A 26,766-nucleotide genomic window follows, 5' to 3' on the forward strand; every position below is an offset into this window, starting at 1 on the left:
TGATGGTCTCTTGCAATTCCATATGAATTTTGGAATCAGCCTGCCATTTTCTACAAAGAGTCAGATAGGATTCTTATAGGGATTGCATTAAATCTGTAGATTAATTTGGGAAGCATTGCCATCCTAACAATGTTAAATTTTCTGATCTGTGAACACAGGATGTTTCTCTATTTATTTGAATTTCCTTTAATTTCTTTCAACAATGTTTTAAAGTTTTCAGAGTACAAATTTGCACTTCCTTTGTCAAATTTATTCCTTAGTATTTTAATTCTTTTTGATGTTATTGTAATGGAAATGTCTCTGAAATTTTATTTTTTGGATTGTTCATTGTAAGTATATAGAAATACAATTGATTTTTATATACTGATTTTGTTTCCTGCAACATTGTTGAATTTATTAGTTTTAGTACTTTTTAGTGTACCCCTTAGACTTTTCTATATATAAGATAATATTATTCACAATAGAGATAGTTATATTAATATTTATTTTCCAAACTGGACAACTTTTATTTCTTTTTTTTAACCTTGTTGTTCTGTGTGGGACCCCCAGTGCAATGTTGAATAGAAGTAGTGAGAACAGATATCATTGTCTTATTCTTGATCTTAATGGAAAAGCATTCACTCTTTCACCATAAGTGTAGTCTTAGCTCTGTGTTTTTTGTTCATGCCTCTTATCAGGTTGAGAAAGTTCCCTTCTATTCCTAGTTGTTCAGTGTTTTTATCATGAAACGGTGTTGATTTTTTTTAAAATGCCTTTTCTGCATTTATTAAGATGTTCATGTGATTTTTTGTTTTTCACTCAAATTTTTAATAAATTTGTATTATTAATAACAATGATATCTACATGATCAAGAAAAATTATTTCTTCAGTATATAGACTGATTGGTTCACAATGTAGCCTGACAAGCTCCTCAGTCCATGGAATTCTCCAGGTAAGAATACTGGAGTGAATCGCCATTCCCTTCTCTGGGGGATCTTCCCCACCCAGGGATCAAATCCAGGTCTCTTGCATTGCAGGCAAATTCTTTATCTTCTGAACCACCAGGGAACCCCATTAATAGCAATGGCATCCACACAGTCAGGAAACATTATTTCTTCAGTGTACAGACGGGTTGGTTCACAACAGTGGATTCTTGGTTGTTTTGAAATGCTGCTGTAAATCTCAAATCCTGTAACCCCAAATTCAGAAGAAGTGAAGTGAAGTCGTTCAGTTGTTGTCAGACTCCTTGAGATCCCACGGACTGTAGTCTACCAGGTTTCTCTGTCCATGGGATTTTCCAGGCAAGAGTACTGGAGTGGGTTGCCATTTCCTTCTCCAGGGGATCTTCCTGACCCAGGGATCGAACCCAGGTCTTCTGCATTGCAGGCAGACGCTTTACCCTCTGAGCCAAAACAAATTCATAACCACTTCTCAAATAACCAGATGTATTCCTAATAATGGGGAGTGCTCAGTGCTCTACTTTGTGCTGCTTGTCAGTTTACATGGTGTTGCAGAGTCCTATAGTTAGAAGAGACTTAATTGCTTAAGCTGTATTCTGTTCAGTGCAGGAATCTCCTGTACAGTATCCCTAACAGATGGTCATCAGCTTGGAATACACTTAGTTAAGAAAGCAGATATTTTGGAAAAGGAGCAAAGGTCATTCTGTTATAAAGCTTTGGTATCATTTTCACAAAGGCACAGGTTGGGTTTTCTGTTTATAGTTCCTTGATATACTCAGAGTCAGAAACTCAGAATTTCAGGCTTGGCCTCAACCTTGATTTGCTGTGTAATTCTAGTCAAGTCTCAGCTCCACTAAGCCTCAGTTTCTTTCTCTGTTAAATAGTAATAAGAATGATAATAATGATGATGATAATAACGTCTCATTAAGTATATGCATGCATGCTCAGTTGCTTTAGTTGTGTCTGACTCTTTGCAAGCCCACGGATCATAGCCCACCAGGCTCCTCTGTCCATGGGATTCTCCAGGGGAGAATACTGGAGTGGGTTGCCATTTCCTCCTCCAGGGGATCTTCCTGACCCAGGGATCAAACCTTCATCTGTTATACTTCCTGCATTGCCAAGCAGGTTCTTTACCACTAGCTCCACATGGGAAGTGACTTTTTCATAGAAACTGGGAGGCTGAAAAGAGTAATTTATATGAAGACAAATACTATAAAATGATCTTCTAAATTCTAATTATTAGTATCAGGCTACTTTGGGATTAATGTCTTTAAAAGCTAGGCACTCAGTATTCACATCAATTCTTTAAAATTTCAGAAGAGCAGAGCCCAAGAATTTGTTTTCTGTTGGTGTAGATGAAAAGTTCCATAGGTACTTGGGTTGGAGTTGAAGCCTATGTAAGGGGAAAGGGTGTTGGCTGAAGAACTTAATGATAAGGGAGTATAAGTAGTTCAAGCTGGTTTTAGAAAAGGCAGAGGAACCAGAGATCAAATTGCCAACATCTGCTGGATCATTGAAAAAGCAAGAGAGTTCCAGAAAAACATCTATTTCTGCTTTATTGACTAGGCCAAAGACTTTGACTATGTGGATCACAATAAACTGTGGACAATTCTGAAAGAGATGGGAATACCAGACCACCTGACCTGCCTCTTGAGAAACCTGTATGCAGGTCAGGAAGCAACAGTTATAACTGGACATGGAACAATAGACTGGTTCCAAATAGGAAAAGGAGTATGTCAAGGCTGTATATTGTCACCCTGCTTATTTAACTTCTATGCAGAGTACATCATGAAAAATGCTGGGCTGGAAGAAGCACAAGCTGGAATCAAGATTTCCAGGACAAATATCAATAACCTCAGATAGGCAGATGACACCACCCTTATGGCAGAAAGTGAAGAGGAACTAAAAAGTCTCTCGATGAAAGTGAAAGAGGAGAGTGAAAAAATTGGCTTAAAGCTCAACATTCAGAAAACGAAGATCATGGCATCTGGTCCCATCATTTCATGGCAAACAGATGGGGAAACAGTGGAAACAGTGTCAGACTTTATTTTGGGGGGCTCCAAAATCACTGCAGATGGTGATTGCAGCCATGAAATTAAAAGACGCTTACTCCTTTGAAGAAAAGTTATGACCAACCTAGATAGTATATTGAAAAGCAGAGATATTACTTTGCCAATAAAAGTCCATCTAGTCAAGGCTATGATTTTTCCAGTGGTCATGTATGGATGTGAGAGTTGGACTGTGAAGAAAGCTGAGCACTGAAGAATTGATGCTTTTGAAGTGTGGTGTTGGAGAAGACTCTTGAGAGTCCCTTGGACTGCAAGTCCATCCCTTTAGGATGGACCACCCAGTCCATCCTAAAGGAGATCAATCCTGAGTGTTCACTGGAAGGACTGATGCTGAAGCTGAAACTCCAATACTTTGGCCACCTCATGCGAAGAGTTGACTCATTGGAAAAGACTCTGATGCTGGGAGGGATTGGGGGCAGGAGGAGAAGGGGAAGACAGAGGATGAGATGGCTGGATGGCATCACTGACTTGATGGACGTGAGTTTGAGTAAACTCCGGGAGTTGGTGATGGACAGGGAGGCTTGGTGTGCTATGATTCATGGGGTTGCAAAGAGTCAGACACAACTGAGAGACTGAACTGAACTGAACTGATCGAGCCTAATGGAACACCCCAGACTCCACACCAGGACAGAGTTCTATGAAACTCCTATGGGTCCTCCTCCACTCCTAGTATGTGGCAATATTACTACAAAGAAACCATCCCCACAAAGCACTCACAGTGGCAACATTGCTTTGGCTGGTGCATTTCAAGTCTGGAAGGAAGATTATAAATAACATTCTGATACTAACAGAGAGTTAGTTTGGAAGACCAGTTTTGTAGATTGTTACCTTATGTTCAATAGCTGATTTCTCCTTGTACTGACCTTACCAAGAAGAAGCTGACGAAGAGTGGAGGAGTCAACCCTTTCCTCCTAGAGCATGTAGCTTTGTTTTCCTGGTTCTTATGCATCTGAGGACTTCATGCTGGCATTTGCTCTGAAGGGAAAGTAAGAGCTCTCAGAATATTTGTATTTCCCCAAGCAAACCATAAACCTCCAAATTTGTTTCTCACGTCTCCCTTTCCTGTGTGTATATATAAATCTCAAATCTAGGTACCCATGGTTGTTTTTGTTCAGTCGCTCAGTCATGTCTGACTCTTTCTGACTGCATGGACTGCAGCACACCAGGCCTCACTGTCCTTTGCCATCTCCTGGAGTTTGCTCAAATTCAGGCCCATTGAGTCAGAGATGTCATTCAACCATCTCATCCTCTACTGTCCTCTTTTCCTTTTAGCCATGGGCTCCTATTCAATTTAGACCTTGGGCATGTAGCGCCATGAAAATATTTGAGGTAACATCTCCCAGACAGGATCAGCATCACTTGGTTTCCCCTATCAGATGCTGTGTTCTGAACGCAAGAGCAGAGGATATCAGATGTGAACTATGGAGAGAGTCCATGCTTCTTTCCCAGTGCCCAGGGGAGGTTCCCTGTCCTGGGAAATTACTTTTTAGGGGGAGAAGAGGGCAGCAGAGAGCCCTTCTGCTTGACCATCTGCAGTAGGAGCTGGTTTGAAAACAGCAAAACAGTAGCAGTTGCTGGATTGATCTGTCAGCTGGAACCCTTGTTGCCCTGAAGAGCTGAGGTTAGCAGTTGTGTTTGTTACTCTGTTGCTGTCCCGCCAAGCTGGAGAACAGTCCAGCATTAAAAGAACCTGGGTACGTGGGAGTTTAGAGCTCTTAACAGGCGCTGCACTTTTTCAAAGGAGGCACAAGTGTGTTGAAAGTGGAGCACAGCCCTGCCAAGGTCCTTTGCCAGGGATGACAGATTGCATTGTCTGCTCTTTGCTACTTTGCTCTGATGAGGTAGTGCGCATCTCTGAGTCCGTGGGAGCTGCTGAGGCCTTATAAATGTAACGTTTCCTAGGAGCCCATGGCTCCTACCTTTTTTTTTTTTGCTGTTTTTTCTTGGTTTAAGGACCAAACTAGAGATGATTGCTTGGTTTTCTTTCCCAAACACTCCGAGTGCTGTAAGAACCCTTCAAATACTATATATAGCTGAAGTACTTCCAGCTGGGTCTGCCTGGCTGGCACAGCTGGTTGGAATCACAGTAACAAGGGCAAAGTGCGGGTCCTTTTCCTTGTGCTCCACTTAGATTTGTGCTGTTTCATGGCCATGGGCTACACCCGCTACCTCAAACCTGGTAAAATGTCATGGATGAATGAATGCAGATTAAATGTCTAACACAGCACCCAACCAGTAGAAGATATTTAATCTATGCTTGCTCAATGAATGAAAGTAAATCCACTAGAGAATCTTAGAATGACAACAATAAAATTGATTTGCGGGTTTCCCTGGTGGCTCAGTGGTAAAGAATCTCCCTGCCAATGGTGAACACACGGGTTTGATCCCTGATCTGGGAAAATCTCACATGCTGTGGAGCAACTAAGCCCAGGTGCCAAAACTACTGAACCTGAGTCCCCAGCTCTAGAGCCTGGGAAGCACGACTACTGAAGGCTGAGTGCCTAGAGTCCATGCTCTGCAACGAGAGAAGCCACTGCAATGAGAAGCCCACAGACCACAACAAGAGTAGCCCCCGTCCAATGCCACTAGAGAAAAGCCCACACAGTGAAAAAAGGACCCAGCAGGGCCAAAAACTAAATTACAAAGATAAATAAAATAAAGCAAAGGAGTCATTCTTAAAAAAATAAAATCTCATTGCAAACCCAAGGTCACATAGCTTTTCTCCTATGTTTCTTTGGAAGTTGTTAGTATCGCATTTTATACTTAGGTCTATGATCAATTTTGAGTTAATTTTTTGTGAAATGTCTAAGTCTGTGCCTAGATGCTCTCATTTTGTTTTGCATATGGATGTCTAATTGTTGCAGCATTATTGAAAAGACTATCCTTTCTGCACTGAATTTCCTCTGATGCTTCTTTGTCAAAGATTAGTTGGTTATATTTTTTGGGGTCTATTTCGAGGCTTCCCTGGTGGTTCAGTGGTAAAGAATCCACCTGCAGTGCAGAAGATGCAAAAGTCTCAGGTTCCTTCTGTGTATTGAGAGGATCCCCTGGAGAAGGAAGTGGCAACCCACTCCAATATTCTTGCCTGGGAAATCTCATGGAGAGTGGAGCCTGGCAGGCTGTAGTCCATGGGGTCAAAAGAGCTGGACATGACTTAAGGACTACATCATCACCACCAGTAAGTCTTGAGGTCAAGTAGAGTCAATCCTTCAACTTTGTTCTTGATCAGTATCATGTCGGCTCTTCTGGGTATTTTGCCTTCCTGTTGTGTTTCAAACCTCTTTGACTCTTTGCGTCCTAGCTCAGAGCCTTAAATAATCACAAGTTCTAAGTCAATCGTTCATTATTTGTCTACCCCAGGGTACAGCTAAAGCCATTTTAATATTGCTTGAAAAGATTCTTTTTTTTTTTAAGTTGTCTTAAATTTTCTTTCTGAGACTTTCTCAACACTATAAATTTTGTGTGTAATGCAAATGGATTATTATTAGTACTAGGCACCAGAATTATTCTTAGAGAAAAATGTGCGTTGTTTGGGAAAATATATGAAGGCATGAGACAAGACAACAGAAGTGGTGACAATGTTCTGAGACTGAAACAGGGAGAGAACTCTCTCTGTTCTCAGGAAGACGGTCCAAAAAGAGGGAAAGAAAGAGACAGGAATTAGCAGCTTAAAGGAGGTCCACAGTCGATGAAACAAGCAGTATAAATTCCACAATTTAAGATTAGGGACTTTCAGTGTTAAATTGGGCTTCCCTGTAGCTCAGCTGGTAAAGAACCCACTTGCAATGCAGGAGACCCTGATTTGATTCCTGGGTAGGGAAGATCTTCTGAAGAAGGGCTAGGCTACCCACTCTAGTATTCTTGAGCTTCTCTGGTGGCTCAGCTGGTAAAAAATCCACCTGCAATGCAGGAGACCTGGGTTTGATCCCTGGGTTGGGAAGAACCCCTGGAGAAAGGAACGACTACCCATTCCAGTATACTGGCCTGGAGAATTCTATGGACTGTATAGTCCACGGGGTAATTTGAAAATCTTCACATTGCTATGGTGTAACACCTATGTTTGTCTCTCATCACCTCATTTTTAGTGAAGTTGACCACACTTATGAATACTTTGAGTGAAAAGCTCTATTTTGTTTTAGGAATTCAAAAATTTAAGTTTTGCTTCTGCAGTGAAGAACAGAGATAGCAAATGTAGAAAGTGAAAATAAGATGAATCCACCTAGAAATTGATAACCATCTTACTGAATGTTAGGATTTTGATGGGGCAGGATTGGAAGTTTAAGCTAAGCTTATAAGGCAATGGCACCCCACTCCAGTACTCTTGCCTGGAGAATCCCATGGACGGAGGAGCCTGGTGGGCTGCAGTCCATGGGGTCGCTAAGAGTCGGACACGACTGAGCGACTTCACTTTCAATTTTCACTTTCATGCATTGGAGAAGGAAATGGCGACCCACTCCAGTGTTCTAGCCTGGAGAATCCCAGGGATGGAGGAGCCTGGTGGGCTGCCGTCTATGGGGTCACATAGAGTCGGCCGCGACTGAAGTGACTTAGCAGTAGCAGCAGCATTCAGCTCTCAAGGGGCCAGGAGACCCCAGCTAAGCTAGCATCGGCATTATACATATTACAGTAAAGGCTCTTTTATAATTCTCAAAGTACTCTTATAGTATTTCTTCTTTGACTGCATCAACAATCATGTAAAGGGAATCTTTTCTTTAGATTGTATAAATGTAACTCAACCTACATTAAACTGGACATTGTGACAAATTACTGAGAATCTGCTTGTATGACATCTTATGAAAGTTAAAAGTGAAAGTGTTAGTGGCTCAGTCGTGTCCGACTCTTTGAACTATAGGCCCCTGAACTATAGGCCCAGTCTGCCACACTCCTCTGTCCATGGAATTCTCTAGGCAAGAATACTGGAGTGGGTTGCCATTCCCTTCTCCAGGGGATCTTCCTGACCCAGGGATCAAACCCAGGTCTCCTGCATTGCAGGCAGATTCCTCACCATTTGAGCCACCAGGGAAGTCCATGACACGTTATGTGCAAGCTTAATTTTTACGTTTTAATGCATTCAAACATACGGTAGTAGGAAAGGCCTAAGAGCTTCAAAAATGGAAGAGAAGTCATTGAATGTAGACTGATGGAGCTGGAAGAAAAGTTAGGGACTATCTTACCAGATGAAGAAGTTAAGGTAAAAGGAATGACTAGTTTTCCCACAGTCACACAACTTTTGAGCAGTAGGTTTACTGGATCCATTTGAAGAGAAAGTCTTTTTTTCTCTGCTACAGGAATTTCTACAGTGGACCACCTCCCCATAGTACTTAAAGATCCTAACTTGGCCTTGCAAGAGAACTTGACCAAATCAAGAATGTTTATGTCTTTAGATCCTTGCCTCTATTTCATAAAATAATATTGGAGGATGGGAAGGGAGGGAAGGCTCAAGAGAGAAGGGATATATATATATATATATGATTATGACTGATTTGCATTGATGTATAACAGAGATCACAACATTGTAAAGCAATTATCTGCCAATAAAAAATACATAAATAAAATAATACTGGAGAAAAAAATGATCTACATGATCATAAAACACTGAACTTTAGTTTTTTCAGAAGTACCCCCCTCTCTGAGTCCAGATTTTGGAGGCATTGGTGAATGAGGTGCTGGCAGACAGTGAAGTAGTTAGGTAGGCTTTTTCCCATTTACTATGTCTCCCAGGACTGAAGATAGTCAACTGAAAACCAATCAATATATGTTTCACTTTTGTTTTCTGTATAAATAGTTGTCTTATCTGAAATGACCTTTTCCAAGAGCTAATAGCCATAAATTTTTGCAGCTGGATATGTTTAGAAATGCCTCTTAGCTATTTTTGTTGATTTATTTTCTTTGTCTGTATTTGTGCAGTCCAGCTTTGGGCAAGGAAGCAAGCAGCCCTGGGCACTAGACCTTTACCTCAAATGATGTAAACTCAGGGAACACAGTCTCTCTCCTGTGGGAAAGACCCCATTTGGAATCCCATAGAGTTACAGCTCAGCCCAGGAGAAATTACTACATGTTGGAGAATCATCTTCAGTTCCCTTCGTGGTAACTTTGGTCTGCTTCTCCCCATGCCTGTTTTGAAATCTTACCTACCTAGCTACATATCTATCTATCTTTCAATCTCTCTATCTATAACTCCAATGTCCAATAATACAGTGGTTATACATTGAAGTGAAAGTCACTCAGTCGTGTCTGACTCCATGGACTCCATGGACCCCATGGACTGTAGCCTGCCAGGCTTCTCTGTCCATGGGATTCTCCAGGCAAGAATACTGGAGTGGGTAGCTGTTCCCTTCTTCTGTGGATCTTCTCAACCCAGGGATCAAACCCAGGTCTCCTGCATTGCAGGTGGACTCTTTACCATCTGAGCCACTGCCTGCCAGTGCAGGGGACACATGTTTGATCCCTGATCTGGAAAGATCCCACATGTCATGGAGAAACTAAGCCCATGTGCTCCCTAACAAGAGAAATCACTGCAATGAGAAGGCTGGGCACTGTAGCTAGAGAAAGCCTGAACAGCAATGAAGACCCAGCACAGCCAAAAATAAAGTAAATAAATTTAAAAAATTATGTTTTAAAAGGGCCACAAAAATGAAAAGGCAGATAGTATTTGCTATGTCACTTCATGGAAAAGCATATGTAAGATAAGTTAAGTGACCATTGCATATAATTATAGTATGCAAATTTTATTTATACATTTGATTAAAATTTGGACAATTTTCTCAAAAGAAGAAAGTGAGCTGACAAATCTATTTTAAAAGTCTTTATTGAATTTGTTATAATATTTTTTCTGTTTTATATTTTAGTTTTTTGGGGCATGTGGGATTTTAATTTCCCAAGGGTTTGAACTCACATCCCTGAACTGGAAGGCCAAGTCTTAACCACAAGACCACCAGGGAAGTCCCTGAGCTAACAATTCTTGATGACCTAATATATGCTGAGTTATCTCACTTAATGCTTAGAATAACCCTGTAAAAAGGCATTATTGCCTCCATTTAAAGATGAAGAATCTGAGTCTCAACAAGGTCAAATAACTTGCCAAAGGTGAGATAGCTAATATAAAAGTCAGGTCAGTCCTAAAGCTAAAATCCATGTTGTTTTTGCTATGCTATGCTGCACTGAGAGAAACCCAATCAACTATTGATTTAGGTAAAGAGCTTAGAATTATGACATTTTTTGGTTAAAAATTAAAATAAAAATAAATACAAAGATGTTTTTGCTCTCTGTATTCACTGAGTAACTGATTTCTGAGTGAGGGAAGGAAACAAGAGTGGTACCATGGAGGGAAATCATCATCCATCTGTCGTTTTACTGTTACCCCTTTCTAGACATCCATTTCCCAGGCAACAATATACAGGCTCTGAGGTCTAAAGTCAAAAGGCTTCTATGAAAAGAATGTAATCATTTAAGCCCTAAACATAAGACAGAGCAATAAAGCAATCAGTATGGTCAGGACTAAACTTAGATGCAATTTAGAAACCTTCAGCATTCTTTCCCCTCTCTTTTATAGTGATCCATTTTCAGTATCACAAGCTGTCTCTATTGAAATTAATAAACTTATTCCAGACTTCTGAGTGGTTCCCTGAAGATAATTTGGTTTTAGAAGCTGCTATAGATCCCACCGGGCTTCCCAGGTAACACTAGTGATAAAGAACCCACCTGCCAATGCAGGAGACATGAGATATGTGGGCTTTGATCCCTGGGTCGGGAAGATCCCCTGGAGGAGGGCATGACAACCCACTCCAGTATTCTTGCCTGGAGAATCCCCATGGACAGAAGAACCTGGCAGGCTACACTCCTTAGGGTCACAAAGAGTCAGGCACGACTGAATCAGCTTAGCATGCGTGCACATAGATCCCACCAGCTACCCTAATGAGTGAGGGACATGCATTGTAAGTTTTGAATAATAGGTTTACTCTAGGAAGAGTGAAGAAGGTTCTAGAGCTACCTTTTGGGTTCTTTAAGTTTGGCTTGGTATTAAATTTGAATTATTAAACAAGTCAGTGTATTTTAAAAAATAAACATTAATATCAGGGGATAAATGATTGAAGTTTAATTCACTTCTTTTCCTAAGATTATTTATATTTTAGCTGGAGATGGAACTATTAGGGTTCAAGAATGAATCTCTTAAGGGTGAGATTTCAGATATAAATCAGCAGGTATCAATTGATCAACAGGCCTCCATGACTCCTGAAATTACAAACTTGTTGGTTTCCCTTATGAATCAGACATGGGACCTGGAAAGCTGAATTGGTTCAGTTCACCACCATAAGGGTTAATTGATCCATTTGACAAAGGAGTAGCTGAAACTCTGAGAAGCTGTGGAAATTTCCCTGCATCTCACAGTTTGTAGATGATAAATGGGTTAGAACCCAATACCTCTTCCTATGGGGCTTCCCAGACGGCACTAGTGGTAAAGACTCTACCAGCCAATGCAGGAGACTTAAGAGACACGAGTTAAATCCCTTATTGGGAAAATCCCCTGGAGGAGGGCATGGCAACCCACTCCAGTATTCTTGTCTGGAGAATCCCATGGACAGAGGAGCCTGGCAGGCTACAGTCCATGGGGTCGCAAAGAGTCAGACATGACTGGATCAACTTAGCATGTATGCACATCTCTCCCTAGAATTATAGAACCAGAGGGCTGGCAAAGATTTCAAGTTGCAACATGCATGTCTATCCTCCTTAAGACCTCCTCACCAAATAGTTGTCACCTCCCCCAGTGACAGGGAACCTCCATCAGCCCAATGATTTTTCAGACATTGCTGTTCTGAGTACTATGTCACCTTGATGACTCCACTAGGACAACACAGGAAAAGTCTAAAATGTCTCTTCTCTTCTCTGACCCCTCTGTTTCAAATCCTTGCCTTATCCCAATTGTGCTTCTCTGAACTTGCTACAGTTTACCTCAAAATATGGTGCTCAGAACCAAACCTAGTGCTGCAGGTGAGGTCTGGGCTCATTCATTCAGACCTTCATTCAACAGACATCCGTTTGATCAGTGCTAAACTTCATTCAACTCAGCACAGAGTAAAGAAGGATGTTTCACCCCATTATTCAGGGCAGGATATGGTTTTGGTTGCTATCCAAGATCAAATTCATTCTGGTTTTAAGGGTTTATGGTCAGCTAGCTCTCCTAGGTTCTTTCCCAAGGCCTCCTGTTGCAGTGTGTGCCTCAGTCTCTACCACTCTGTTCCTCTGTGTGGGAAACTTCCCCTATTTGTACGAAAGCCCAGTCTGCAACTCTGGGGTGTGTGCCTACACAGGCTTTTATAAAACCCATTTGGATTGTAATGAAAACACCTTTCCTCAGATCCCAGTCCAGCTTTTTTTCCTTCCTGATGCCAAAGTTGACATATCCCCAATCTATCTCTGTAATAAAACCTAATTGCCAGGACTGGGAGCCATCTCTGCATTCGGGGGTCAGTTAGGAGCCATGTTTACATTTACACGCAGATGCTTCTGCAGGCTGTGGAAAACTACCCATCCAGTCCCTTTCCCGTGGCTTCCCATTCTGTTATCCCTCTTTCCCTGCCATTGCTTGACACATGCACTTGAACTGATTCGGAGAAAAATAGGCAAGAGCCCAGTAACAGGGCACATGATTTAAGTTCAGGTCTAAATAGCATGTCTGGAGCCAGGATTCTGGAAGCAGGAGGCTGCAGAACTTGGTCATCTGTACTATCCTACCTTGCTTGTGTATTTCCTCACACCATCCCTCCTTGCCCTGCAATTTTTCCCTTTCTCTACTGAAAGAGCTCCTTTCAATGGAATCTCTTGATGCTATTTCCACATTTATGGAGGGTCTTGTCTACCCATTAATCAGATAAGCAAGATTTAAATTCCAGAGAAATAGATCATTTGACCCCATGAACTGCTTTTAATGGTCATGCCCTTCCACTTCCTACATGTTGCAAGAGGAATAACAAGCTTCTCCTATCTTTATGACAGGAGGTAGTTCTGCAGCTTAGAAGGAGCTTCTTGCCCAGTGACACACACTTGGAGATAGGGGTGCTGGATCCTTTCTACTTCCGTTTCAAAGATGGCTACCAGGTTCTTGACAAAGACATTCCTGAGTCATAATATTGAGAAAAGGCCTGTCTAGTCTTCAAAAGGATTTATATACATTTCGAAGAAATGTTGTTATACCTATCTTTAGCATCATCGACTCAACGGACATGAGTTTGAGCAAACTTCTAGAGCTGGTGAAGGACGGGGAGCCTGGCGTGCTGCAGCCCATGGGGTCGCAAAGAGTCGAACACAATTTAGCAGCTGCACAACAATGCCAAGGACCCTGGGACTGTTGTCCTAAGCTTCCATCATCAATTCACTCTTTCAGTTTGTACATTTCATGAAGGGAAAGAGCTTCTCAAGAAAAAAGCCTGCACCCTCCAGAAGCACCTCCCTTCTTCAATTCAGAAGCTTCTCACTCTTATATCTTTGTTTTGTCGGTTCTTGTCACAGGAAGGAGACGTGGACCTTCTAACTGAGTCTCTGCTAAAGCTAAATCAGCATCTCCTCGTGTGCATGTGCTGCGGCAAGCCTCCCAGTACCCGTTCCTCACCTCACTGTGCAAGGCATGGGACCAGCACGTATTCACCTCTGATGAGTCAGATCTTCCTTGAAGGGTGAGGAGGTTGTCAAGAATCTCAGTATCAACAAGCTCTCAGCATGGGTTGAGGGGGAGATTCCAAACTTTTCCATGAGAGAGAGACATTTCTTCCCCATCGTCCAAGTTCGTGCTGTGAATATTCCCTACATTGTTTTCCATAAAAGAACTCAGCAGAGCCAAATTGTTTCTATCACTTTTGTTTTCAGTTGTCATTTAGATCAAGTTTAAGCTTTTCTAGTTTTGAGTTGGAGTTCTGATGCCAAGTCTTTGCAACCAACAAAGACCTATGGTATAGCTCAGGGAACTCTCTGCTCAATACTATGTAACAGCCTAAATTGGAAAAGATTTTGAAAAAGAATAGATATAGGGATGGGCTTCCCAGGTGGCTCAGTGGCAAAGAATCCACCTGCCAATGCAGAAGATGCAGTTTGATCCCTAGGCTGGGAAGATCCCCTGGAGAATGTAAATGGCAACCTACTCCAGTATTCTTGCCTGGGAAATCCCTTGGACAGAGGAGCCTGGGGGTCTACAGTCCATGGGGTCACAAAGAGTCAAACAAAACTGAGCAAATAAACAAACAACAATGTGTATATGTGTAACTGATTCACTTTGCTGCACACCTGAAACGAACACAACGTGTTAATCAACTGTGCTGTGCTTAGTCACTCAGTTGTGACTTAGTTGTGTCACTTAGTTGTGTCTGACTTTTTGTGGCCCCATGAACTGTAGTCCGCCAGGCTCCTCTATCCATGGGGATTCTCCAAGCAGGATTACTGAGGTGGGTTGTCATGCCCTCCTCCAGGGAATCTTCCCAACCCAGGGGTTGAACCCAGGCCTTCCGCACTGCAGACAGATTCCTTACCGTCTGAACCACCAGGGAAGCCCAAGAATACTGGAGTGGGTAGCCTATCCCTTCTCCAGGGAAACTTCCCAACCCAGGAATAGAACTGGGATCTCCTGAATTGCAGATGAATTCTTTACCAGCTGAGCTACCAGAGAAGCCCACTAATCAACTATAATCCAGTATAAAAAGTTGTTTTTAATTGTGCTGTCACAAGGCATTGTGCCTTCCTCACCCTGTGAATCTTATCCACCTCATCCATCTCTGCACACATACTTTTGTAAAAAGTTTAATATTACTGATTTGGCAGGAGGAGGTGTGAAAATTATGTCAGTGTTAAGACAGGACTTAGTCCTGAAAAATGTGTTCTCACGGAAGCATGACAGTCACTGACAGATGTTAAATGACATGCACTGTTCCCGGTGGTGCACAAACTAGGTATTTCCAGGTGAAAGCTACTCCACAGGAGTGGGGAGAAGAGTAGTCTTTCCTGTCTTCCAGGGTAGTCAGAGTGTGTTGTCAGTCTCTTCTGAGTTGGAGAGGGGGTAATAAATGCTTCTGGATTACCAGGTTAGCCAAACATCCAGAAAATTTGAGTCCTTTCAGGATTTTCTAAAATTGATTTTGGCTGCCCTGGGTCTTCGTTGCTGTGTGGATTTTCTATAGCTGTGGCGAGCTGAGGTTACTCTCTAGTGGGAGTGTGTAGGCTCCTCATTGCAGTGGCTTCTCTCACTGTGGAGCACAGGCTCTAGGGCACGTGGGCTCAGTAGTTGCGGCTCGTGGGTTCTAGAGATCAGGATCAGTAGTTGTGGTGCATGGGTTTTGTTGCTCTGCAGCGTGTGGGATCTTCCTGGTGAGGGCTTGAACCCATGTCCCCTGCACTGGCAGGCAAATTCTTAACCACTGGACCCCTAGAGAAGTCCCAGATCCTTTCAGTTTTGAGCAAGGGATTAAATAGAATGATCTGGGTTTTCCTGGATTACTGTAAGTCCCGTATATATGAATCTTCAAGTTGTAAACTTTCAAAGATGCGAACACACGTTAGCACATCCAATCACCTAAGTTAGTTCGAGTGTCTGCTGTACACTCTCACGTGTAGACAAGTGACTGTGCTTTTGTGTACTTCATACTTAGAGTACTATATAGAGTATAGTCATACAGTGTCTTTATTTCAAGCCCAGGATATCTGGAAGCAAGTGTAAAAGCAGTGGTGGCATATCTGGTATTACTGTAGTTTTCAAGATATAGTACTGTATGATTAACTGTGTTTTCTTTATTTTGTGTGTATGTTTTTATGCATTATTTGTTTGAAAAGTATTATAAAAATCTATTACAGTACTGTACTATAGAGCCCATTGTGTTCATTGGGTACCTAAGCTAACTTTGTTGGACTTAGAAATAAATTGGACTCACAAACTTGCTCTCAGAATGGAACTCATTCATATGTAGGGGTCTTAACTCTCTCGAGGGTTTTTTTCTTTCTTTCTGGCTGCACTGTGGGGCACATGGAACTTGCCCAGTCGAGGATCGAACATGTGTCCCCTGCAGTGGAAGCTCAGAGTCTTAACTACTGAATTACCAGGGAAGTCCCCAGAGAGCCTTGTCAAGATGTCAGAAGTTTTAAGAGGAGGAGGCTTGAGAAGAGTGTAAGAAAAACGGAACATCTGTTCCCTGTAAAAAGAATAAGCAAACAAAACAAACAAAACCGATCAAGCCCCACCCCTAACTCCTCCCTTCCTGGCTGGCTTCTCCAGGTAGCTCTCTCTTGTTCTGGCACCTGTGAGACTCAAAAGAGCTGCAATGAACACTGGGGCACATGTGTCTTTTTCAATTATGATTTCCTCAGGGCACATGCCCAGTACTGAAGTGGTTGTGTCATAGGGTCATTTTAGCCCTAGGTTTTAAAGGAATCTCCACACCGTTCTCCATAGTGACTGTGCCAGTTTGCATTCCCGCCGACAGTACAAGAGAGTTCCCTTTTCTCCACACCCTCTCCAGCATTTGTTGTTTACAGGGACAGGGGAGCCTGGTGGGCTGCCATCTATGGGGTCGCACAGAGTCAGACACGACTGAAGAGACTTAGCAGCAGCAGCAGCAGCAGCAACAGCAACATGGATTTTTAGGCTTAAAACAATCCATGACTATCCTTTGATCGTTCCAAGGAGAAAATAGAACTTTCCTCTGGCTGTCATCCCTTCCTCTCTGCCCCAACACCTCCGTGTCAAGGACTGTGCCCATCACTGAATTGGCTGGAAACAGGTGAAGATGGTCCAGTTAGAAGAGGCTGCACAGGGCTCCCAACCCAGATCTGTATCCTAGATCTCTCCTAAACCCCGCACCAGGCCCCAAGTAAGTGCAGGCTGTGTCTGGAGCCTTTGAACAGGTCAGAGAAGGACACACGATGGGAGACCAGGGTTTTGCTTTCCCTTGCTGACTTTTGACAAGCTAGACTGTCTGGGAAAGTTTGCACGAAGGCCAAGTCTATGGCTAAACTCGGAGCTCCTCACGTTCCAGGACTATCATTCCTGCCCCTTTTCTTGGACAGTAAATAACTCTTGGCTTTGACAAACCAGCCCTGGTGACACATTGGTGATGGCTGTGGGTGGGGCAGAGTCTGGGTGTCTCCAAGCAGAGCCTGGTGCCCTGAGCCTAGTCTCACCCTCTCGACTCTTATTTCCTCATTGCAAAGATGGTGGTAACTGTGGCCCTGAGAGTGACTAAGGCCGGGGTCAGATGTCTTACAGTGAATCCTGTGGTGCTCCAGGCTCTAATACAGGGGAGACGCAGCCCCACAGCTGCCAGGAATATCAATGGTGATGACCCACAGCTTATTCCACAGGGGCCAGCACCTCACCCGGAAAGGCACTGGATTGCCCAAGGTTACTGCCACTTTTAGGAGGTGGCTGATGCTGGGATATGAGAGCCCATCCTTTTCTTCACCTGGGACACGCAGGAATTGGGGCTTCTTAAAGTATCAGGTGAGGACTTAGTCATAACCTGCCTTAGGGGTCAGCTTCTCCGACTCCTCAACCATGTCATACTCACTTCCTCACAGGCAGGAGAATTTCCTGCGCTTGCCTCAATAAAACTACTGCCTGCAGCTCTCCTACCCAGGGCACTCAAACTAAGTGACTTTCTCTTCGTGGCCACCATGCCCTCAGAGGTCAGCTTTAAGAGGTGTGGTATTACTTACATGTGTAAAGTTGATAGCTAGTGTGAAGCTGCTGCATAGCACAGGGAGCTCAGCTTGGTGCTCTGTGACAACCTAGAAGGGTGGGAAGGAGGCTTCAGAGGGAGGGGTTATACGTATATATGTAGCTGATTCCTGTTGTACAGAAGAAACCAACACAACATTGTAAAGCAATTATTCTCCAATTAAGAAATTTTAAAAGGTACTAAAAAAAGACACATGGTATTAACATCACCCCAGAAAAATGACTTGTTTTGTAGTTAGAAGGAAAAAATTTTTCAGATGTATATCTTTATTTCCCTTTCTGGAAGCTATAGGGCTTCCCAGGTGGCTGAGTGGTAATCTGCCTTCCACTGCAGGAGATGCAAGAGATGTGGGTTCGACTCCTGGGTCGGGAAGATCCCCTGGAGGAGGGCATGGCAACCCCTCTCCAGAATTCTTGCCTGGAGAATCCCATGGACAGGGGAGCCTGGCAGGCTATAGAATCAAAAAGAGTCGGACACAACTGAAGGACTGAGCATGCACGCACTGGAGGTGATGGCTTTCCTATGGAGACCTGGGGAAGACCAGTGGGACCTCCAGTGACAAAGTTCCAGTGACTCTAAAAATCTGTACATAAAATAACTTGAGAGACAGATTGAAAAGGAGCTCCAGATTCCACAGACTCGCTAAGGTGAGATGCTGGAAGACAGGTGCGAGGTTAGCAGAGTTTTGAAGGAAAGTTAGGAAAGTGACAAATAAGGGGAGGTGGGGAACTTTAGAGGGGAAAGATTTTTCTCTAATTTTTTGAATTACTTTTAATGGTTAAAAAATTATCCACATCTGTTCATTTACTGCAAGAGTTCTTGTAATTTGAGAGCCTTTCAGGAGAGGGGAGGATGGCTGTGGATTTATACAGAGAGTTAAATCTCAAGACATGAACACGCAATGGGAGGCCCCACCTGTGTGTACAATGTACTTAAAGGATTAGAGCAAACTTTGGAATTATAATATGTTTTACCTGGAGCAGGCACCTTACTCTTTAAGCTGTTATTTCCTTGAAGGAGGTGGGAGGAAAGAAAACCATCAATTCTTTCAGGTACTCAGGTGCATAAGACTCTCTGCTTGTGGGACTTAATGAAGATTTAAGTGCAGGTGGATAAAAGATGCCTTATTGATATATTTTATTTTAAACCTATTTTCAATACTTGTGATTCCAGTTCCAAGATGTTGCTTGCCTGTGCCCCAAATGAAAATGACATTTTCAGGGAGATGGCCAAGGGGCCGGGGAAGCAGCCATAGTCTGAGGGGCTAGTGAGTGTAGAAAGGGGAATTTTTAATTTTTTCTGTCTTGGGTTAAAACTCCATGTGTTCTTTTTTATGTGAAATTTAAAACCTTTTCTTTAAACTGGAATATAGTTGCTTTAAAATGTTGTGTTAGGGACTTCCCTGGTAGCTTGGTGATAAAGAATCCCCTTTAGGAGACACATGTTCGATCCCTGATGTGGGAAGATCCCACAGGCTGCGGAGCAACTATGCCCATGCACCACAACTACTGAACCCGTGTACTCTATAGCCTTGGAGCCACAACTACTGAGCTCATGTGCTGCAACTGCTGAAGCCTGCTTGCCCGAGAGCCCGTGCTCTGCAACAAGAGAAACCAGCACACTGAGAGTCTCAAGCACCGTAACTAGAGAGCAGCCCTTACTTGCTGCAACTAGAGAAAAGCCTGAGGACCAACAAAGACCCAGCACAGCCCCCACCCCCAAAAAATGTTAGTTTCAGGTGTACAGCAAAGTGACCCAGATATACGTATACATACATCCCCTCCTTTTTGGATTTCCATTTAGGTCACCAGAGCACTGAGTAGAGTTCCCTGTGCTATACAGTAGGTTCTCACTAGTTAACTACTTTATACATTTGTTGCTGTTGTTCAGTCACTTAGTCTTGTCCAACTCTTTGTGACCCCATGGACTGCAGCATGCCAGACTTCCCTGTCCTTTACTATTTCCCCAAGTGTCCTCAAACTCATGTCCATTGAATCGGTGAGGCCGATCAGATACATACGAGCATATATACGCCAATGAGTTTCAAAAGAAGTGTTGCTTCTTTGGAAGTGGTTCCCATGTTCCCTTCAGGGTCTTCAAGAAATAAAAGTAAATACTCAACATTCTCAATGTTTCCAAATGTATCCCTGGGCTAAAGGAGGTGATTATTAAAATGGCACAGACATTTCTTTCCCCACCAGGTGATTAACCAATAACAGAGTGTTGTTGTTGCTGTTTAGTTGCTTAACTGTGTCCAACTCTTTTGCGACCCCATGAACTGTAGCCCCCCAGGCTCCTCTGTCCATGGGATTTCCCAGTGGGTTGCCATTTCCTCCTCCAGAGGATCCTCCCAACCCAGGGACCAGATCCACATCTCCTGCATTGGCAGGTGGATTCTTTACCAGTGAGCCATCAGGAAAGCCCGTAACGGAGGGTAGAACATTTATAAAAGAATGATCATCCTCTGCTATTCACTAAGCTACTAATTTCCATTAGTTACTCTCCATAGATTAGTCAAGCAGGCAGAGGGTGGGAGAACATGGTAACCAGAAAAACTCAGTAGCATGCAGTCTTTAGGAAGCAGAAAATCACACAGAGCTATGTCTAAAAATGACACAGTACTTTATTTTAAAAACACTCAGGTGTTACAAAAAATACATAGAAAAATAAAGTTTGATTGGGATATTTGGCTAAAGTTCAACTCACAGATTTGTGTATTAAGATTGGAGCAGAGCTCGTTATACACATGGAAAACCTAAACAGATTTATTAAATAGGATAGACACAGGTCTGGGTCCGGGGTGCACCCTCCAGTGTCCTCATCAGGAATGGATATATTAGCTCTTCAAATGTTGTTCTACCAGTTTGGCTACGGCTGACTGACTACAGCGAGGGGGGTGGGGTAGGGGAGGTGGGGGGTGGGTGGCGGTGGGGGTGGGGGGGAAACAAGATGGATTCACCAAACTAAACCATTTTAAACAAAGACTATTTTTTTTTCTTTTTGCAACACAACGTACATCACAGTAAAATGTTTAACACTTGCAGGTTTGGGGGCTGAAATAAATCAATGCAGAGGGAGGCAGAGAAAGGGTCCTGACTAGTGAGCACTGAACGCTTAAGACATGTAAGTAGGAGAAAGCCCTGCCTCTGTGCCTCCATTTCTGTGCAGGCAACACGTGGCATTGGACAGTATTTCAATGTGGAGCTCAAACGACAGAAAATGGGGTGAAATGAGCCAACCTTCTATCAACTTTGGTAGTTTTGCCACAAACAGTAAATTGGACTTTTTTAATAGGAGGAAACTGAGAGGTTTCTCACTGAACAGAATTAAGTAGCGGGATCAAGAGATTTCCAGGGCTTGGGGTACCTCATTAGTAACTGGATTTTTTTTTTCATGCTGATGTCTCCCCTCTCCCAGGTCACCTGAGATAACAAAATAAAAACAGAAGCATGGCCAGAATTTTCCTGGGCCCTCTTCTCATTCTCTCTGAGGTCACCAGGTAACTCACTTGGGGGGAACCTCCACTTTTTTGATAAGCATTAAACACAGTTCCTGAAACATCTGGACAGTTTCATTGGCTTGGTGATGGAAGCCACTATAATGTGTTCTGAAAAGGTTTTCCTTTTTCTCAGCCTCTTACAGCAAAGTGCCATCAGCCCCATCAGCTTGCTCAAGGGCGGGGCTTCCTAAGGCCCATGCCCCGCTCCTTCACACCCCGCTCCTCAGCCCTGGATTCCTACCAGACAGCTCCATGACACCTGACCCTTCACTCTGCTGTGTTCCTCCTTACGTGTGAAAGCTCAGTACCTTTTACCTCTTTTGCCTGCAGGGATCCGAGGGTTTTGACTTTGAACTGTAACAACAGAGCCACCAGAAAGTCCTATAAAAGCAGCAGTGACCTTCTGGAGCTGTCACATCTTTAAATAGATTTGAGATTTAATGCTGTATATTTTTAAAGAAAAGACATAAGAATTGTTAGCATTTTTTTTAAAATGCATGTCTTTTAGCCAATTCAGAATCTGCTCCCCCACTACTTTTCTTTTTTAAACCCAGGAAGAGATAAAGCTTTGGTTGGGGGTTGGGGGGGGGGGAGACCAGCTCTCAAGGCTAAATAAGGAAGGTGTATGTTAGGTGCAGTCATAAAAGTTGAGACTGAAAAGAAGTGCTTCAGTGGGTGACTGCCATGGAAAAGGAACAAAAAATAAAAGCAGGAGGGAAGGAAGGAACTTAAAGAATTATGTGATCTGTCACACTGTAGTATGAAATACAGCCCGAAAACTCCAGGAACCTTCTTATTCTAAATTCTCAGGCCCAGAGCAAAAGGTCCAGAAGAGGAATTTTTTTTTTTTTTTTTTTTTTACCTTTTGCTAAGGACTCTTCCTTAGACCACTATCTTGGATATGCAGAGATTCTCCTGGCCTGGGCTCACCTCCCGCAATACAGGTTGGTTTATACAGCTTGTCTTAAGGCCACAGTGAGTGCTTCTTGTTCTGCATGGGTCACTCTGTAAATACTTAAGTTGGCATATTATTTTAAAAGGAATTATCAGAAGCTTCTATTTTCATCTCCTCCTCCCCATCTCCATATCCTGTGCCAACTTGTGCTGGGCACGAAAGGTTTCTCTGTGAGGTCCTCTGTTTCCATCTGTCCCAGAGACAAAGAGAAACCTTGGTTGTAGTCCAAGGCCAATGAGAGGCTTTTGACCTTCAGTTTATTTCAGTAGGTGACATCCTGAGCTGTCCTCCCCCTCCCCCTTCAGGTGGGCTCTTTCCGAGTGGATGCTCAGTTACACAAGAGGATGGAGTTGGAGGAACAGAATCCTCAGAAGTGATGTAGACAGACCCTGAAAAGTCACCCCAAGTGCTAGAAAGAACACTTGGCTCTATCCCTCCCCACTTGAAGCAGGGGTCTAAAAGCAAAAACGATCCCCTCTTCTGTGTTGGGGGAACAATTTGGATATGAAATCATTCCCTGTCCCAGATCTTTCATTGGCCCACCAGTGAAGAATCTGGGATTTCCACCCAAACCTCCATGTGTTCTGGTCTGTCTGTCTCTCACTGCCCAGTCCTTCCTGACCCCGGGGCCCTTCCGCCTTCCAGAGGGGCCACCTAGAGAAGACAGTTCTTAATCTAGCATGGATGTCAGAGCTGGTATTACCAGAAAGCTGGGCTCCAGCCACCCAGGCAGTAAACGTAGGGGTAGTAAGGGTAGGTATTGTGCACGGAGATGAGGGAGCCCTGTGAGAAGCCCTCCTCTTTGAGAGCTGGCAAGGAAGAGTGCTTCTCCAGGTTGCCCAGGTCCGAGGTGAGCTGCTTCCGCTTGGTCTTATAGCGTCTGTTCTGGAACCATATTTTCACTTGGGTCTCCGTGAGCTTGAGGTTCTTGGCCAGGTGAGCCCTTTCGGGGGCCGACAGATACTTCTGATGGCTGAATTTCCTCTCCAACTCAATGACCTGAGTGTGAGAGAAGGCAGCCCGGGAGCGCTTCTGAGGCTGTTTGGTGGCTGGGGGTAGGCTCTGTAAGGCGCTGGGAGGGTTTTCACAGTCCAGCAGATAAGTCTCTAAGTGCCCATCTGGAAAGGAGAGGGAAGAGACAGGGAGGGGAAGGAAAACGTTACATGGTAGCAGCAAAGAGAACAGAATTCTATCTACCCTCATCTCTCCTGAGTGAACAAACAGCCCACTGTCAGTTTGGATACACTGCACTAAGGAACTCCTTAGTTCTTATGACCAACCTAGACAGCATATTAAAAAGCAGGGACATTACTTTGTCAACAAAGATCCGTCTAGTCAAGGCTATGGTTTTTCCAGTAATCATGTATGGATGTGAGAGTGGGACTACAAAGAAAACTGAGCGCCGAAGAATTGATGCTTTTGAACTGTGGTGTTTAAGAAGATTCTTGAGAGTCCCTTGGACTGCAAGGAGATCCAACCAGTCCATCCTAAAGGGAATCAGTCCTGGGTGTTCATTGGAAGGACTGCTGTTGAAGCTGAAACTCCAATATTTCGGCCACCTGATGCAAAGAGCTGACTCATTTGAAAAGACCTTGATGTTGGGAAAGATTGAAGGCAGGAGAAGGGGACAACAGAGGATGAGATGGTTGGGTGGCATCACCGACTCAATGGACATGAGTTTGGGTAAACTCCAGGAGTTGGTGATGGACAGGGAGGCCTGGCGTGCTGCGGTTCATTGGTGTCACAAAGAGTTGGACACGACTTGAGCAACTGAACTGAACTGAAGAGTTCTAACTCCTAAGAATTGCTTAGGAGTAAGGAACTCCCTGAGTGGGGCTGCTGGCCAGTCATGTAGATTACGTGTTAGTTTCTTAATAGTCACCAAGTCTCCAAAGTAGGAGAGGCTAATGCTAGAACTTCCTGCCCTATTGCCCTGTAGAATTAAATAGGGATTCTGTATCTGTCCGGAGGAATGGGAGACGGGAGGCAAGAAAGACTGAGAAATAAGAATCCAGTAAAGTGGGGCCCCCAAGGCATCCAGAGGGGCATCCAGAGTTAACATTTGGGTGACATGAGAGGGCTAGCGTGGTAGGAGAGTTCATTCTCTGGCTTTAATCCCCTTTTGCTTCCCTTGCCACTTGAAGGCAATGGCATCCCACTCCAGTACTCTTGCCTAGAAAATCCCATGGATGGAGGAGCCTGGAAGGCTGCAGTCCATGGGGTCGCTGAGGGTCGGACACGACTGAGCGGCTTCACTTTCACTTTTCACTTTCATGCATTGGAGAAGGAAATGGCAGCCCACTCCAGTGTTCTTGCCTGGAGAATCCCAGGGTCGGGGGAGCCTGGTGGGCTGCCATCTATGGGGTTGCACAGAGTCAGACATGACTGAAGTGACTTAGCAGTAGCAGTAGCAGTTGCTTCCCTTGTGGTTCAGCTAGTAAAGAATCCGCCTGCAATGTGGGAGACCTGGGTTCAATCCCTGGGTTGGGACGATCCCCTGGAGAAGGGAAAGGCTATCCACTCCAGTATTCTGGCCTGGAGAATTCCATGGACTGTATAGTCCATGGGGTCACAAAGAGTCGGACACGACTGATTGACTTTCACTTCACTTTCCCTCAATAAACCGTTTCTCTCTTGCTCTGCACAGTCATGTCTGAACTCTTTGCAACCCCACAGACTGTAGTCAGGCTCCTCTGTCCAATGGGATTTTCAGTGAGCCACTGCCATACCTCATAGGAAGGGTGCCTATTGTATGGTGAGGGTGGATACCTAGACTTATTGTAGTGTATACAAAGATCAAATTATTATGTTGTACATCTGAAACTAGTAACATATTATGTACCAATTTTACCTCAATTAAAAAAACTGATAGAAAAAAAATAAGTCTACTCTAAATGTTCCCATGAGATTATATATATAGCTCCTGGAGACCAGAGGGGCTCCTTGACTTACTAGTCTGTTTTTTTTTTTTTTTGGCGGAGGGAGGGGGCTTATCTGGACCATTTTTGAAGTCTTCATTGGAATTGTGACAATAGTGTTTCTGTTTTATGTTTTGGTTTTTTGACTGTGATCTTAGCCCCTCTACCAGGGATGGAACCTGTACCCCCTGCGTTGGAAGGTGAAGTCTTAACTGGACCCCCAGGGAAGTCCCCAAGACTTATTGTGTTTTATTGCCCATGAGACTGGGAAGCAAAGGGCATCTTTGCTGATCAAACCCTTACTTATTAATATATTATTTATCAATAATTCGTTATATGTTAGTTATTGTGATTGCCAAGAGGTAACTGGGGGTGGAGAGGATCAAGGGTCGAGAGGTGGTTTCGAGGTGTCGGGGTTTCCATCTGGGACTAGAGCGTGGTGGGCGCTGTGTGCCTGCTCGCCCTTGAGCTCTGGGCACCAAGAACCCGCTGCGCAGGGTACCTTGCGGGGCGAATCAAGTCCATGTCTAAATCCTGCGCAGCCCTGATGCCGGGGCTCAGGGTTAAGCTACGAGGCTCGCCCGTGGCGGAGGCCGTGAAGTCCCCTTCGCCTGTCGCCGCGGGGCCCCGCAACCCTGCCGCCGAAGCTCCGGGAGGTCCGCCTAGCACCCGCCCTCACGCGGTTGCAGCCGGTGGGCCTGCCCATTCTTCCTGGGGGACCCAACCCGGCCCAGCCCGGCCTCTCCAGCCTCGCCGGCTTACCTGGCTCGGTCTCCACCGGTTTCTCGGCCTCCTCGCTCCCGGCGCGGGTCTGGTCGCTCTGCTGGTCCTCCGGCGCCCGGGGGCCGCCTCTTCCTCCCTCGGGCTCCGGCTTCGGGTCTCGCCTCGGGTAGAGGCGAGAAGGCTGACGCGAAGGCTGCGGCTGTGGACTGCCCCCGTGACCTCCGCGCCGGTCAGCGCCGTCCCAAAGGATGTCCTGGATGAAGAAGGAGGTGAGCGGCTTGGTCTGGGTGGGCGGCACAGCATGGGGACTGCAGCCTACGGCCCCCGCGTTCCCGGGCCGTGGCTCCGGAGCCCGGAGCATCCCAGCGTCTTGGCCCCGGCGCCCGCCCTCAGGCCCCAGACGCAGCGTCCAAGCTGCGCCCGCTGCCCCCGCACCACTTTCACTTTCCGCGGCCCGGCGCACTTATAGCCCTTGGGGCGCGCCGCGCCGCCTTCCCATTGGCCGCGCGCCCGAACCGCGCAGCTGATTGGCCACCCGGCGCTCCAGGTGAACGAAAAGGGAAGTCCCTCGCACAGTCTCGGTCCAGTCTTTACCAAAAAGGATTCTTTCACAAGTTCCTTCTTCAGGATCCTGGCTCGTTTTTACCAGGCTGGGAGAGAAAAGCAAAGCGGATCTCCTTTGCTCCAACCCACAATATGTTTAGCTGCTTCTGGGGAATCGTGATGCAGAAGAGAAATACTCTATTTAGTTCTTAGAGATTGGTAAAGTGCCTTTGCGTGCATGCATAGTCGTGCAGTCGTGTCCGACTCTTTGTGATCCCATGGACCGCAGCCCCCCAGGCTCCGCTGTCCACGGGGCTTCTCCAGGGAAGAATGCTGGAGTGGGTGGCCATGCCCTCTTCCAGGAATCTTCCCAACCCAGGGATGCAGCCCAGGTCTCCCGCATTGCAGGC

General features: G+C 44.6%; 1 protein-coding gene and 1 long non-coding RNA gene across 2 annotated transcripts; one reads left to right on the forward strand and one right to left on the reverse strand.

Moving 5' to 3' along the window:
• The first annotated feature begins 5,496 nt into the window (after nucleotides 1-5,496).
• Nucleotides 5,497-19,368, forward strand: LOC120865840. Its single transcript, XR_005721527.1, has 3 exons — nucleotides 5,497-5,581; nucleotides 16,952-16,954; nucleotides 19,354-19,368. It is a non-coding gene; the product is annotated as an uncharacterized LOC120865840 (long non-coding RNA).
• A 1,321-nt stretch (nucleotides 19,369-20,689) lies between these two features.
• NKX3-1 (NK3 homeobox 1) lies at nucleotides 20,690-26,174 on the reverse strand. Its single transcript, XM_040243183.1, has 2 exons — nucleotides 25,853-26,174; nucleotides 20,690-23,290 (listed from the first exon to the last, which is right to left on the reverse strand). Exons 1-2 carry the CDS (start codon nucleotides 26,172-26,174, stop codon nucleotides 22,872-22,874), a joined length of 741 nt encoding a protein of 246 aa, XP_040099117.1. The 3' UTR covers nucleotides 20,690-22,871.
• Nucleotides 26,175-26,766: the final 592 nt, after the last annotated feature.

The sequence above is a fragment of the Oryx dammah genome, unplaced genomic scaffold (assembly GCF_014754425.2).
Source record: "Oryx dammah isolate SB20612 unplaced genomic scaffold, SCBI_Odam_1.1 HiC_scaffold_1, whole genome shotgun sequence".
In the NCBI taxonomy this organism is placed as follows: Eukaryota; Metazoa; Chordata; class Mammalia; order Artiodactyla; family Bovidae; genus Oryx; species Oryx dammah.

What these genes read in the sequence shown, in the direction of transcription:
- NKX3-1 (XM_040243183.1), bottom strand. Translation starts at nt 26,174, where the DNA reads ATGCTCCGGGCTCCGGAGCCACGGCCCGGGAACGCGGGGGCCGTAGGC. An exon ending in ACCGGTGGAGACCGAGCCAG is followed by an intron (nt 23,291 to 25,852) that starts GTAAGCCGGCGA and finishes TCTCCTTTCCAG; the next exon opens with ATGGGCACTTAGAGACTTAT.